Source organism: Chelmon rostratus, chromosome 6, assembly GCF_017976325.1.
Source record: "Chelmon rostratus isolate fCheRos1 chromosome 6, fCheRos1.pri, whole genome shotgun sequence".
Classification (NCBI taxonomy): domain Eukaryota; kingdom Metazoa; phylum Chordata; class Actinopteri; order Chaetodontiformes; family Chaetodontidae; genus Chelmon; species Chelmon rostratus.
In genome coordinates, this window is record NC_055663.1 from 12,613,454 (window position 1) to 12,628,937 (window position 15,484).

Here is a 15,484-nt window from a genome sequence, read left to right on the forward strand (position 1 = left end):
AGCCAGAGGCCTTGGAAAGTGAATGACAAGAGTTGGTAGAGGAGACTTGGGGAGGTGGCTACGTGTGTGTGTGTGTGTTTGTGTGTGTTTGTGTCTGCCAAGGGGGTGGAAGGTGAAGGCCAAAATACAAAAAAATCAGGTCTGTAAACACCTTTGGGAGAGTTTGTTCCAGCCTCACACAACCCGAGCTGTTCCAGTCAGGACTTCAGTCAGGATGCATACGAAGACAACAACAACTCCGAAGGATCGGCCATTGTTCTTCATCTGGAACTCAGTTTACTGTATTGAACAATGTCCTGGTGGGAAGCATGTGTTTCTATCCTCAGACACATCATGTGTGCCTCGTTCTTCTAAAGGATGTTTTTGTTGCACCAGAACATCTCTTGTTAAAATCGAGTGCATGTATGTGCCTTTGTCCTCCGCTTCTGTGTAATTGCATTAGTAATGCTGTGGAGACTACCTTTCTCAGTGTAGTACTTGCCAGCCAGTGTCACTTACAGCTGCTGGAGGAGTCAGAGTTTTGTTTTCCCTATTTGTGTTCGCATCTTGTGTCAGTCAGCCAAGCTGTTTTTCGAAAGGCAAATTATTCAACAGTTGTGTGGAACAAGATCAGACGAATTCAAAGTGGAAAAGCAGTCACTTTTTTAAAAGCGGCTCGGCGCATTCGAGAAGCCAGACAGTGCGGTAACGATATGTGAAATGTCAGTTTGTGTAGGTGTGCGTGAGTGTGCTCAAGCATGTATTTGTGGCCTCTCTTTGTCATATCCCTGTAGCCCTGAGCGTGGAGCTGCAGCCTCGCAGAGAGAGAGAGAGAGAGAGGGAGGGAGAGAGAGAGGATTGATGGAAATAATGAGAGAGCGAGAGGCAGACAGACAAAAAACAGAAGGAGAGAGAGACAGAGTGACAGCATAGGCAGCAGAGGTTGGTGGCTCCCCTGGGGTGCAATGAGTGGGTGGAGGAGAGTGAGAGAAAGAGATGGAGGGAGAGTGATCGAGGGAGGGAGGGAGGCAGCCATGTGAGGAGCCATGTGAGTGGAAGGGAAAAAAAAAAGTGGGCAGCGGCTGCAGGGTGAGGGATTGGAGAGAAGCGGAGTCTGCTCAGTCTATGAGGAGACAGGGCAGGGGGTGCGCTTACGTAACAGCCTGCAGTGGCTGAGCCAGCGTCACGTGGACCATCACGTTCTTCCTCCCTCCCTCTTTCCCTCCCTCCCTCTCTCCCTCCCTACCCTCACTCCTCTGTCCGCTCGCTGCCTCTCTCTTCCTCCTTTGCCCCCTCCATGCATTGTCTCAGTCTGTCGCGTTCTGTCTGAGTTCTGTTCCCTCCATCTCTCTCCCCTCCAGTCCCACGCAGGCCCTGGTCTCTGTTTGCCTGGGTCATGCCAGGAGCGCTGGTCGGGCAGGGAAGGGAAGAGTCGCAGCAGTCTCAGCATAGAGACGTGTTGGCTCGTAGTGCTGCACTTCACTTGTTTTGGCTGTCAGATAAGGGCAGCTTTCTAAATGTTTGTGCTCCCACTTGCCCTCAAGATGTCTCGGGTGAGGGAGGCTTTTCGGGGGGAAAAAGACTTGAAAAATGTTTCATGCTTACTGATATCGTAGATACTACGTGGGAGAAAATGTGCATAAAATACCTGTTGTAAATTTTAAATGCTATCTCAGCTCATGTCATTTGTCACATAAAGTATAAGGCTGCTGGTAATCTTTACTTTTCTGTCAAATCCCATGAAAACCCCAAACTACTAATGCATAAGTCTGTCTCAAGACTTCCCCACCCTGTCTGTGATGCGAGCACATTTGTTGCTACTGAAGATGCACATCTTTAAACACAACACATATAGTTTCATTTTTTAAAAGGTGATTTCTTACATCATCTGGGCGCTGTAGTTTTTTTTTTTTTTTTTACAGAAGTTACAGGAATGAATGATGCATTTATTGAGGACTATTTTAATCAGTGGATTAATGCATGTTTGATAAGTTACCGCGTCTTTAAAGCTCTGGGACTGTGTATGTTGTCAGATTCAAGAAAATGAATTGTCATGTGCATTAAAATGCCACCAGGCGGAGCATCGTGGCGGCCCCTTGGCTAAGATGCATACACTACTACGCTTTGATTTCAAAGTCCCCGGTTTGATTGCATGTCACACCCCCCATCTTTCCCCTCATTTCCTGTCACCTCTCTGCTGTCCACCTTTAAAATACAGGCAAAAATACTTGAAACTTAAAAAATGCGACCAGAGCGTTTCCATATGATTTATATGATCTGCACAACATTGACTGAATATGCATGGACTCAAAATAAGCTACAGTACCCGTGTTCATCATAATAAAGGAACATGTCACCCAGTTTCTTCTAGTTTTTGGACAGGGAAAGTCTGCAGCACAGAGGAATAAGTAATATCAGGCTTTGATACACAGACTTTTCTTCTTAGTAGGATTTTTTTCATTGTTGTTTTTTTCTTTTAATGGGAGTATTTGGCAATAAGGAAACTATAGAATATCACCGACCCTACCCTTTAAAACAATAGCTCAACTTGTTTCCCTGAAACTAGATGTTCTCTGTGAATACATGCATGCTTATGTATGTAATGTCCTGTCATGTGTATGTGCACGTAAGCGTGTCTTCTTGTTTACAGAGGATTGAAAAAGCCAGTTATGTAATATAAACCGCTCTCACACTCTCTTTCCTCCCTCACTTTCACACTCATCCCTGTCATTCACACGCTGTCTGTCTGTCTGTCTGTCCCTCTCTTCCTGTCCCTCGCTCACTGTCTTTCTTTCTTGCTTGCCAAGTTTCACACCACCTGCCCAAGGCAAAGCAGATTTACAGATTACCACCCTCTCAATGCTAAGCGCATCACACGGGCGCATGTAGACGGAAAGCTCCGCTCACACGCACACGCACACACACACACACGCACACATGCACACACGCAGTCCCAGGCATGCAGTGCCACGCTGACTGTCCCTGTGGGAGCTCATCCTGCAGGGTTTTCCCCGTTTGTCTGTCTTCTCATGGGAGTGATGGAACATGCCTTAGGTTGCTCCACAGGGAGAGGGTCAGGCAGGCAGGCAGAGAGCTCATGGATACCTATAGTTTGACCTTTGGCTGGACTCAGGCTGACACAGCATGCTGAGTCATGTCAGAAAGTTGGGAGTTAGGAAATGTAGAAAATCTGGACCCAGAGTGTCTTAAGGTTTCATACATCTTCATCTAATTTAACTAATACTTAAAAAAATATGAATAATTTGTTTGGAAGTTTATTTGTCCTGTAAGTTTGTGCTGAGAACGTCCTTCCTTTCTCTCGCCCTCACTGCCCTCGATCCATCAGTCAGGTGTCTGTTAGTGGAGTATTATGTTTTGGTTTCCATGGCAACGAGGGATTAGCACATGTTGTTTGTCTGTCTGGTCTGGCTGTGACTGGGCACAGGAAGTCTATGTACCCTGTGTGGAAATGCCTTCAGACCAGGAGCACAGTGCCTGCCGAGCCACGGGTGGAAGAGACGTCCTGTAAAAACCGCCGGTAAAGATTTGAAAGGCCCTGACTCTCTGCATCTCAAGGCCACTATGAATGAGATTAGTTGTCATTGTGGATAGTGTTTCGACACAGTTCATAGCATATTATTTGAATCTGATTGCATGTGAGTGAGGTCTCTTGTGCTCAGGGAGGCACATGACAGACGACAAGACGAATCATATGAATTGCACCTTGTGTTCGGACTGATTGCTTCTAGCTTTCAATTTTGCTACTGCCCATAAGGAACTAATGGGAACACCTTCAAACAACACACAACACATTAACACTGTGCTGTCTGTGCTGGTCATTTCTGAGGATGTGGTTTGTTGTGCTGTTTAGCAAATATCCCTTTAGGTGACTTGTGAGCATTGTTCCTCTATGTATGTCATCATCAGCTCTCTTTCCTCTCATCAGGACTATCATATCCATATGGTTGCACTAGATCACTATTAAAGCTGTATTGATGGACAGCAAATCGTAAATGGACTGTATTTATATAGTCTTTACAACACGTGCCACATTCACACATTCACACAAACACAAGCAATATCTCGCCCAAGACATGCAGACTGGAGGAGCCAGGTATCGAGCCGCCGACCTTCTGATTAATGGACAACCCGCTCTACCTCCTGAGCCTGTTGACTATTTAATCGTGATTGACTGAATTGTTGTGGCATCAGTCTCAAACAGTGGAAAATGATGTAAAATGCAGCAAAGGAAAAAGTCTCAAATCGTGACAACACGTGCCATTGGTCAAGAGTAAACGCTCACCTACACGATGGAGAAAAAACTGCACAAACTGCAAACTCAGAAATGACTCTTAAGATGATTCAATACCAGAAATGAACTAGACGGAGAGTCTGTAGCCACACGAGCAGCCCTGTAAGGCCAGCTTACTAACACACTCAGAATGACAGTGCTAACATGCTAATGTTTAGCAGGTATAATGTTTACCGTGGTCATTAGCACTAAGCTCAAATACAGCTGAGTTGTATTGTGGCAGATTTAGATTTTGACCTGATGATGGCGCTAGATGACAGGTTAGGTAGCAATAATTTGAGAATTCCTCCTTTTGGGGAAATGAATGCCTGTACCAAATTTTATGGCAATCCATATAATAACTGTTGTGATATTTCAGTCTGGACCAAAGACCGACCAACAGGCTAACATTTCATCCATAAAGCATCGTCTCTGACATGGTTAAAATCCAGTCCTCAGCAACACTTCACTTACTGCAGGCCTCTTTTGTTGTCATGTGTTTCTCTTATTTTATCCACCTTGTGCACATGCTCGGCTACCAACGAGGCAGACAAAACAAACTAACTCGCTTGTACCTTGCCAGCTAACCTATCTTCAACATTACCGTCTTCCGAAGAACCGCGTTCAGCCCTTAACAGTGTTAGTGAGTCACATGTAACACTTCCACAGTGAAGCCGCCAGCTAACAGTTGGCCTTTTTCTGAGCACTTGTTTACGCTGCTGGTCTTGTATTTCCCTTAACCAGTCTCACCAATTGCTCTCACATGTGGACTTAATTTGTTTTGCTGATGTGATTGTTTGTTGGGTAAAAACCATTTATGTGCTGTGGAATTGCAGCTTGAAAACATTGTAAATGACGGCACATGATGTGTGTTTCCGCGCATGAGTGTCTTTTTATCAGATGCATGGTTGACTGTCGGCCCTGTGTACGAAGCTGCAGAGCCACCTGTAGTGCCTGCGTGTCAGGAAATGTTTCATATCCGACAGAAGAGAATTGGGATGAGGAAGAGCAGAAACATAATGGAAATGGTTTTGTCTGCCTAACCCTTAATTGAACAGCATCACCTAAAATAGCTGAGCACAGCCCAGCATTAAAGTGTATCAACAATAATTAAATCCAGGATTAACAGGAGCAGGACAGAACTGTAACTCCAGCTCCTGTTTACTCACTTGTGTCCAGGACCTTTGCCAGAGTTTCAGAAGTCATGAGGCCACCACCACAATCGCAGAGTCATACTGCAAATTTGATTTAATTCAAGGAAATTCTAGAAATCAACAACTGCTTAGAAACGATGAACTCTGTCTCAGAACTTTATCTCTGTTTTATATTATTACAGTCAGATCATGCACTCATTTCCAGCAAATTCAGAAGCTCCCTTGGAAATTATTGGTAATTATGCTCATCTTAAGCATCACCATTTTATTATCAAATATGAATGTCATTTATTACCAAACAGCTACTTTATTGTAGTAATTTTTGATTCTAATAAAATGGTTTTGATTAACTGCGATTTGCAATGTGTGTACATTTTCCAACCACTAGTCTCCGTTTCGAATCAATGCAAGCGTGATGATAGAGAAACGTGCCCATCTGTCTGTGTCAGTCCCACCCCCACGTGCTCTGCATTTGTGTGTGTGTGTGTGTGTGTGTGTGTGTGTGTGTGTGTGTGTGTGTGTGTGTGTGTGTGGTTAGGGGTTGTGTCCTGCAGGCAAACGAATGACTGATCTTTCTTTACATAGCATCCTTTGCAGCAGAGGCATCTCGATGATGCAAACACACACTAATGCAGACATTGTTGTTAGAGTAGCAGGCCTTGTATGAGGAAAATATAGGCTACGCCTCAGCTCAACACTGTGATGTTACGTTTTAAAATGTCAGAGAATGCTTTATATTTTTTGCCATTAAACAACTATGCGAGTTAATGTCAGACACCTCAAATCATGCTGTAAAAATAGAATATGATGTAATGCAACTTCCTGCAGTGATCATCCTGTCATTGAGTAATTTTCTCTTGCTTTGTGAGTAACAAGTCAATGTTATTCACCAGCTATTTGTGCGCCAGAGGCCACCAAATCTGGGCTTTTACAAGCAAAATGTTTCTCCGGAGGGAGGCGGGGTCATGCCCCCAGACCCCTCTAGCTGGCTACTTCTTCTCCACTAGCTGCCTACTCCATATCCATGCGGAAAGACCTGAATGTCTAAGTCCTCTTTATGCTGTCAGGGCTAAAACTCTGGTCGAAACATACAGAATTGTGGTAATTGAAAAAGGTGGATTTAAAAATGCTGAAAAATGCGCATATTTTAAAATGAAAAATCTAAACTTCTGCAACGTTGCTGAAAAAAAAAACTAATTCTCAGAAAACTTTCAGATGACAAGACCTCACTGTCCTCGGTGGTAGCTGCAGCCATGCCCGTGTCTTCCCACATCTGTCTTCCCAAAGTGAGGACAATGATATGGATATTTTTATATATGTATATATATGTTTCAAGCCTTTCATTTCCAAGCTGAGCAGGAGCTCACTGACTCCTTACAGACAGCCAGCATGTGTGGTAGAGAACATCATCACATACAGGATCTGACTAAGTTTCTCTTAGAGTTTTAGTATCATGAGCTGATGACAACACGAGGTAGAGTTTCAGTTTGAAACTGAACGAAGTGTGTTGACTGCATTTTCTGCTGGGACCTGGATGTTGCTCAGCCCTCACACGGCCCTTGGGGAACCTCTTTTTGTTCTGTGTCACAGTGTACTTGATCAGCGTTCCCCACTGTTTACAAAAGACACACACAGACCCAATCCTCTTAGGTTTCTGTTGTGACAGAAAGTAACACAGAAAAGAAAACTATTAGGCTTCCCGATTGAGCCTTGTTTGGGCAACACTCTCCTCCTCTGTGGCCTGACTCTCCTCTATAATCGACCTTGTCTGGCCCGAGCAGCTCAAGCGTCCCCCGCCCGTCCCTGGCAGCGTCTGTCTTCGTTTGCAGCTGGTGCTGCCCTCCGCTGCCTGTGCGAGTTTCAGACCACCTTAAAGAAGCTTGGGGCAGGCTGGTGTCTTTGTTTTTTTCTCCGTGCATCTCTCCGGAGTCGGAGAGATCTGCAGACAGCAGAGCTGCGAGGGGGCTGCAGGAGGGAGGGGGGGAGAAAAGGGGGGTGCGAGGATGCCGGAGGTGGGGATCGGCAGCTCATCCCCGGCTTGGACACCAGAGCCGCAGTGTGGCGTGCCGGTGCACATTTTAAAACACCACGACTTTCTGCTCCTCGCTAGGTTTTGTTTGTTCCTCTCCTCTCTCCACCCCCCCTCCCTCCTTCCCCTCCCTCCTCCTCTTACTTCTGTCAGTTCTTCTGCCTCTATTTCTATCTCTCTTTCTCGTGGCTCTTACATCACCTGACTGGAGTTTTTTTCTCGTCAATGCAGCAGCAAGCAGATGAGTCAGGCTGGGCTGACTCTCCTCTACCGCCATCCTGCCTCCCCTCTCCTCTACTCTCTCTGCAGACCTAGCCAGCAGACTGTGTCGCCCAAAAGGGAGGCGAACAAGAGCAACATCCTGTCACCCAATTTTCAACTCCCACCGCCGAAGTGTTTCTTTCACTCGTGTTTGAGGGTAGTGCAAAACCAACATGTCCTCTGTCAGTAAAGGAGAAATGTTGAGTCAAACACGATTCAGTCTGCAATCAGTCAAAGAGCGTGTACTGGGATGCCTTATAGGGAGTTGTGCTGAGTTTGTAGTTGCATTGAGAATGTGTCTGTGCAGTGCTGTGTGGAAAAGAGAGAGGCTAGCTCAATGGATGCTCACCTTCAGTTCAAGAAGTGTGCATGTGTGTGTGTTTGTGTGTGTGCATGCGCGTGTTTGTGTGTGTGTGTGTGTGTGTGTGTGTGTGTGTGTGTGTGTGTGTGAGACAGTCAGCCAGACAGTGCAGGCAGACAAGTGTCTCTGCTGACTGCAGATGAGATGGAGTGTTTACTGACACAGGGAGCATCAGCTACACGTGCTCCTCCATATCTTTACTCCTCAGTGCACTGAGTTTGAGGCTCTTCAGCTGGACTGTACCTGGGCAGCGTTCGTGGTGAGGCACAGAGGTGCCTCGTTTGTCTGATCTCTCACTGTCAAAGTATTGATCAAGTCTTTTTTCGTAGGGAGCAGTTTGGAGTGTTGTTGAAAATACACCATCAATAGTGACCAGCATTTTTCTTGAATAATTCAGTTTCTGTGTCCAGTTTCAGACTTTTTCCTCTTCCACATCACAGTTTTGCAAAGCTTGCAATGCACCAGAAATTTACTGTAAGCAGCGGCTACTGTAAATAACGCTTGCTAAGGCAGCTACACACAAATGAGTCATATATTGCTGAATACCAATTAGCAGTATGTGTCAGCTTTAATAGAGGTGTGACAATCACAATAAGGGAACTTGCAGAGGGACAGAGGGGCCAGATAATTGTTGGTGCATCAGTCGCAAACACTGCAAAATTATGTAATGCAATAAAGGGAAGAGGTTTAAAACGTGTGACAGTGCATGCCCAGACACAGGAAGACTGTATTAACAGAGAGGAACAATGGATTTCTTTATTAATAGATAATCTTTTGATATCTTTGGATTTCTTGTTTTGTCTGAGCAGTAGTCCAAAACTCATCATTTACAATGATGCAAAAAAGAGAGAAAAGCAGCACATAGTTTGCGGATTCAGAGCCAGAAGGTGTTGATAAATAAGTAAATGACCATATAATTTGTCACTTAATTAATATTGTTGACAATTTGCCAACATTTTGTCTTAGCGAATAATCGACAAAGTGCAGTAAAGCACTAAAAACCGCAGTTTAAACCATGGTCATGGAGTTGGATCAACATCTGAGTACCAACACAGAACAAACTTTTCTTTCTCAGCAGAATGTTTCTGTTGTTTTGGCCGCCACCTGTATCCAAGGGGATCCCAGGGTTGTCCGACTAAAACGTTTCCATAGAAACCACAAGTGTCTCACTACAGTGCATTCATCCTTTTGCTTCACCCTTCAATCAATCTTTGTCTATATCCCTCCACTCTGTTGATCAATACTGATGGTGGTGATGTGTCAAGGCCATTTTGAGGTGTTAGGTTTCCATAGAGACTGATGCTGACCGCCCTTACTGTCTGTACATTCTTTGTATGCTATCCATCCATCCGCCCATCCTTCGCTCCCTCCTGTCGCACAATAAACATATAGGTGGTGACGAGCACAATGCAAGTCATCCACCTGTCAATCAGTCTCGCACTTCGATTACACAACCACCGCTGGGAGATTATCTCCATGAATCCTTAAATCTCATTTCTACTTGTCTGCATCAAATGTCACAAGTGACGCGCAGAGATGTTGGATAGTGAGAAAATAAATATAGTCTTTGGATGAATGTGTACCTAGAAGCAAGCTGGTGTTGTGTAATGCATTGTTTCGTGCAGAAACATAAAACGGTGTGCACAAACGACCACATGCAGCCTCCTTTTATCACATGACGTATGAGTTTTTTTTTTTGTTATTTCCTCGACTTTGCCCACCCAAAATATGTGTGAGTTGATGTCAAACGTTCATGCAATGGTCTTATGTTCAAGACACACACATCAATATAATAGATTTCAGAAAAGACTATCGCTAATTAAAAAAACCTAAGATGAAAAGAGGTTAGCTTAGCTGTTTTTTCTCTCTTGGCTGCCATCTCCGAATCTTTCATAAATGCTCAGTTCTGATCTCGTTATTGAACAACACTATTATTGTCACTATAAGAGGCTCCAATTCCTTTGTTGATAAGAGCATTGTCATCCTGGAAGCCACCGCTCCCATCAAGAGAGAAATGCATCATGGGATGACAGTGATCATTCCTATTAGGTGTAAAATGAAATCTGCTCAGCCCTCTTGCTTGAATGATTGGGTGGATTTCATTCCAGTGAATACACCACTCCACAGATGTTCTCTTGGATGGGACATTTGTTAACTTGGCCTTCATTTTGGTGTTATTTTTATGGTTGTGGCTCACAAAACACTACTTTTTCAAAATGTGTTAAAATGTGAATTTCCTAGTCTGTGGCTGCTACTCTCTCAGACTGTGATATGGATTTAACATCCTGATTTCTGTCTCTACAGGGAAACGAGTTGAGAAAGATTCTACTCACACGCTACTTTGGAAATCAAAAGCTTCTCTCCAAGTCAGAGCTTGGGAGTGGAAACAGCTCATCTGGCGGCTTTGTCAAGCCGTCATCCGGAGGTACTGAGAACCCCAAATAAACCCAGAAGACACTGCGATAACTACTCACTGCAGAGGAAACAACAGCAGCTAACATGACAGCACTCTGCTTCTTAGGAGAAGGGCTGCTTGACATTTGCTGGCAGACTTTGAATCTAGCTAAAACGATTCCTTAAGCAACACATAAATATATTTAAACACATGTACAACCCTGATTCCAAAAAAGTTGGGACGCTATGTAAAAAGTACATGAAAACAGACTGAAATCATTTGCAAACAAACTGTTTACTGACAAAAGTTTTATGATGTGTTCCTGAGCCCATGTAGTAACATCCTTTATAATCATGTGCTCACAAAGTGGTGAACCTCCCGCCATCCTTGCTTGTGAAGGATTGAGCCTTTTTGTGGATTCCCCTGATACCCAATCATGATACTATCACCTGCTACCGATCAACCTGTTTACCTAGCCAAGTCTGCTGTTGCTCCTGTCCCAACTTGTGAGAAATGTGTTGCTGCATCAAATTCAGAATAAGCATAAATTTACAAAAATCAATGACATTTTGGTTTATTTATATTTTTTGGAATCTGGGTCTGGACTAGAAGGAAAAAGTGATGGAAACACAGTTAACCTGACCGTATAGGCCTCAGGGTGGAGTTGGGTAAAGCTACGCAGGGATTTAAACGAGGTCAACTATCTCAACATACCAAGAAAGATGACTAAAGTACAAGTTGTTCCACCTCAACAGGTGCAACTAAAGTCTGATGGAGATTTCAATGAAGCACATTTTACACAAGCATACACTGTCCTGAAGTCTAATCAGGTAAAGCAGTGAAAACAGGTGTGTGGGTGGATCACAGGTGTGTAGGGCCTTTAAATAACTATAACCTCAGGTGACACTGGGTGGCTGTTCAAATGGGAACACAGTGAAATGAAGTGCAGAAAAACAAGAGGGCTTTTCTCAGCAGACATTTGACTTGTCATGGCAGGAGTCAGTCATCATCAATCATGATACTATCACATGTTACCAATGAACCTGTTTACCTGTGGAATGTTCCAAACAGGTGTTTTTGGATCATTCCACAACTTTCCCAGTCTGTTGTTGCTCCTGTCCCAACTTGTTTGAAATGTGTTGCTGTATCAAATTCAGAATAAGCAGAAATTTACAGAAATCAATGAAACTGATGAGGTCAACAGTAAATATATTGTCTTTGTACTGTTGTCAACTGAGTATTTGCCAAAAAATAATTAGACAATTCTGTTTTATTTATGTTTTACACAGCATCCCAGACAGTATTTATGTCCAAACAGTCGTGAAATATGATCAGCAGTCAGAAGTCATGTTAAATGTTGTTATTCAATGTCTGCAGGTTGTCCTATGCTTGACTCTGACAAGCCTGGCAACAGTATAGTGGAGATCCAGTGTCTCTTAGACAATGTTGGGGCATCAGAGCTGGTGATTGACCTCATCGTCAACACGAAGAACGACCGGGTGTTTGAGGAGAGCATCCTGCTGGGCATTGCCCTTCTCCAGGGCGGAAACACACAGATACAGGTGGGCGACACAGACTCTCACATCCTTTATTTCTGTGCCCATTGATCAGCTATACCTCCCACACACACCGGTTTGGATTTATGTTGATAACCACTCTGCCTCCCACCCAGAACTCCTTCTATAACCAACTGTACAAGCAGAAGAAGTCTGAGAGGTTCTTCAAGGTTTTCTATGACCGCATGCGTTTGGCCCAGCAAGAGATCCGAGCCACCGTGTCCGTCAACATGTTTGAGCTCAGCTGCAGAAAAAGGGATGATGACAGTGACATCAGTACCATCAGGTTCAAGAAAGGTACAGTCAAGTAGTGAATTATAACCAACACACTCCTCGTAAAAGCATCTCTGCTGTCTGAACAATGTCAAAAACAAAGCTGAAGGTAAGTAAGTAAGGTTTATATTAAGACAGCAAGCTCACGGGGTCATGTCCTGAGCACAGCCGGGCATTTCCATAGAAACAGGCCTGGACTGAATGAAAATAGGCTCAAATATAAACTTGAAAACCTTAATGCTTTTCCAGTATGTGTGGTCGTCAACTTCAGCTCGGCACAGAGTTTAAACAATAGTGGAGGATAAATCCAGAATGATCTTTGTCGCTCTGCTGACCTCTGTGCAGACTGTTGTTCCCAGTTCCTGCAGTCACATGTCAGAGGCCATGTGACGCCCACATCACAAGCCTATCAAAAGGCCATTGTATCAAGATCGGGTACTTTCATGCTACGGAACCCCACTCAATAGTTGCCTGCTCATCGAGGGGGGTCTCTGAATTTCGTTTTTAATGGTTAGAATGTCATGGTCCAGGCTGCCATTGATCACGCTAACCTTTCACATGTCTCAGGCGAACCTGCTTCCTCCATCCATTTACAAACACCCACCTTCTGCCAAATGTCACTGTTCTGTCCTATAATTAAACAGTGAATCGTGTTTTTTATATATATCTTTTTATACCTGCTCTAGGGAAAGACTCAGGGCTTCATATAAGGGAAGACATGCGAGGGCAGCTGAAAGAGGCCTCCTCAGTGACCTCAAAGGCCTTCTGTGCCTTCAGAAAGGAGCTGGATCCCGACCTTGAAGGCCTCGGCCAGAACAGCGAGATTGTCGGGGCCGAGGAGGCTTTAGAAGAAACTCAGATGAGCCCGGCCATCACCATCATGAAACCAATCCTACGTTACCTCCAGCTGCTCTGTGAGAACCACAATTCAGACCTGCAGGTACTGCCCCCCCTTTTTTTTGTGATTGTCAGTGAGAAGCTTGTAGTTCAGCTGCTGTTAAATTCACTGTTGCTTGTCTGACGCCCAATCTAGAACTTTCTGCGCAATCAGAACAACAAGACAAACTACAATCTGGTGTGTGAGACCCTTCAGTTCTTGGACTGTATTTGTGGAAGCACCACTGGAGGCCTCGGCCTGCTGGGCCTCTATATAAATGAGAGTAATGTGGACCTGGTTCGCCAAACCCTGGAAACCATCACAGAGTACTGCCAGGGACCCTGCCATGAAAACCAGGTTAGTTTAGAGTCGACGGCAGGTTTAGTTTAGACAGTTAATGCTGCATTGATAATATAGCTTGTATTGAGTCTTGTCCTCAACTCAAAGGATGTACACTCTATAGGAAAAGAGCCTTCTGGCAGTTTTGAATGTTGTAGCCTGTTACTACAGTGCAGAGTGTGTATGTGTTCAGGATTACTGCCAATCTGTAAGTATCTATGTCGACTCCCTTCTTTCTAGGAAGGCCTCTGTTTGCATGTCAGTACGTCAAAATCAACTTGCACAGACTTAAAATGTACTTGAGATTGACAGTCAATCATAGTGAACGTCAGAAATTTTAATCTTATATTCTTGACCTATGACGAAAACACTTAGCAAGCATTACGGTGGAAAAATAGGCCATTTAAACTGACTTTTAAAAACTCGTATGAATCATCTTTGAGCACAGATATATCGGCTGGTATTTCCTAAACACAACGAGCTGTCACAAATCATTAATATACACAGCACTCATGTTTCAGTATCAGCTGTGCTTTGATGTTACATATTATCACCATGTTTACTTTTTCCTTTCTGTGTGTTTGCGTGATTTCTCAGATTTTTCTTGTTGTCTTATGCACCCCTCTTTTTTTTCCAGACCTGTATAGCCAAGCATGAGTCAAATGGCATTGATATTATTATAGCACTGATTGTCAACTCCATCAACCCCCTGGGGAAGCATCGGCTGGACCTGGTGCTGGAGCTAAAGGTGAGCAGCAGGTGTCTATGAAAGCGCTGAGAGGCTGCCTGCTCTCCAGTCACTGACACAGTGACTATATGTAGCTTAATATAAAATGTCACTGATTCTGCTAAAAAAAAATGTATTCGTCAAGTCATTAAATCCAGAATACCTCTGCTCTGTATTTGTATTTTTGTGAAAGCTCATTGGTGAAGCCTTGTGTTGCAGAACAATGCCTCCAAGCTCCTATTGGCCATCATGGAGAGCCGCCATGACAGCGAGAACGCAGAGAAAATTCTCTACAAGATGAGACCCACCGAACTGGTAAGTGTGTGTCAGCATGCACACACACACACACACACACAAACACGTAGAGCTTGGTCCCATGGAAAATCTGTTTTCAAGTGAAGACACTCTAAGTAGCAGTAACCTTTCATCACTTTTGTGCATCAGGTGGATGTAATGAAGGAAGCCTACGCCCAGGGTCTGGAGAGCGAGGAGGATGAGGACAGCGTTGGAGACAAGATCAAGCCCAGGGACGTTGGACACAACATTTACATCCTGGCACACCAGGTAATAAAAATGCCTGAGCATTGGTTTGGATTAGGGTTAGTCCACAATGAATGGAAGTCAGTGCAGTGTCCTAACAAAGAAAGATGAACAAACTTGTTTGTGTCTTTCTGACATAACATACATTAGGGGACACATTTCAGACTAATTGGGGACAGCTTGTGCAATTGGGGACCAGATCTCTTGCAAAAGCCGTCCCCAATTAGTTTGCCCCGTTCCAGTTGAGGAAAGCTTGATTTCTGGGTCAGAGGTTAGGGGTAGGGTTAGGGTAAGTCCACAGGAAATGAATGTAAATCTGTGTAAGGTCTCGAAAGTGACCGAGTAGTAAGCAAAGTGTGTGTGTGTGTGTGTGTGTGTGCGTGTGTGTCCACTTGCATGCTCCTGTCTGAGTGTGTCCGCTGTGCTAAATGATGGAAGACTGCTCTTCTATGAGCTGGTTACTTTTCTAAAATTAGCTCTCAGGATGTGACACTGGTTCTGCAGACGTAGGTGTTCAGTGAAGCAGGCAGTACTCACCATGTTACTAAACAAATGTGGTTTGCCTGGTGCAGGGTATTAACAGAAAAGAAGTGTTTGCCAGAAGAAGAAGTTGTGTGTGTGTGTGTGTGTGTGTGTGTGTGTGTGTGTGCGTGTGTGTTTGTGTGTGTGTGTGTGTGTGTGTGTGTGTGTGTGTGTGTGTGT

The 15,484-nt window shown here is 44.2% G+C and overlaps 1 protein-coding gene across 1 annotated transcript in view; it reads left to right on the top strand.

The window, feature by feature from the left end:
• The window catches only part of itpr2 (inositol 1,4,5-trisphosphate receptor, type 2), a 61,596-nt gene that overhangs the window by 25,977 nt on the left and 20,135 nt on the right, over window positions 1–15,484 (top strand). Inside the window, exons 38-45 of the mRNA XM_041938531.1 lie at window positions 10,380–10,500; window positions 11,848–12,032; window positions 12,143–12,323; window positions 12,986–13,239; window positions 13,333–13,533; window positions 14,153–14,263; window positions 14,462–14,557; window positions 14,687–14,806. Of these exons, the coding sequence (XP_041794465.1) occupies window positions 10,380–10,500; window positions 11,848–12,032; window positions 12,143–12,323; window positions 12,986–13,239; window positions 13,333–13,533; window positions 14,153–14,263; window positions 14,462–14,557; window positions 14,687–14,806 (1,269 nt within the window). The remainder of the gene's footprint in view (window positions 1–10,379; window positions 10,501–11,847; window positions 12,033–12,142; window positions 12,324–12,985; window positions 13,240–13,332; window positions 13,534–14,152; window positions 14,264–14,461; window positions 14,558–14,686; window positions 14,807–15,484) is intronic.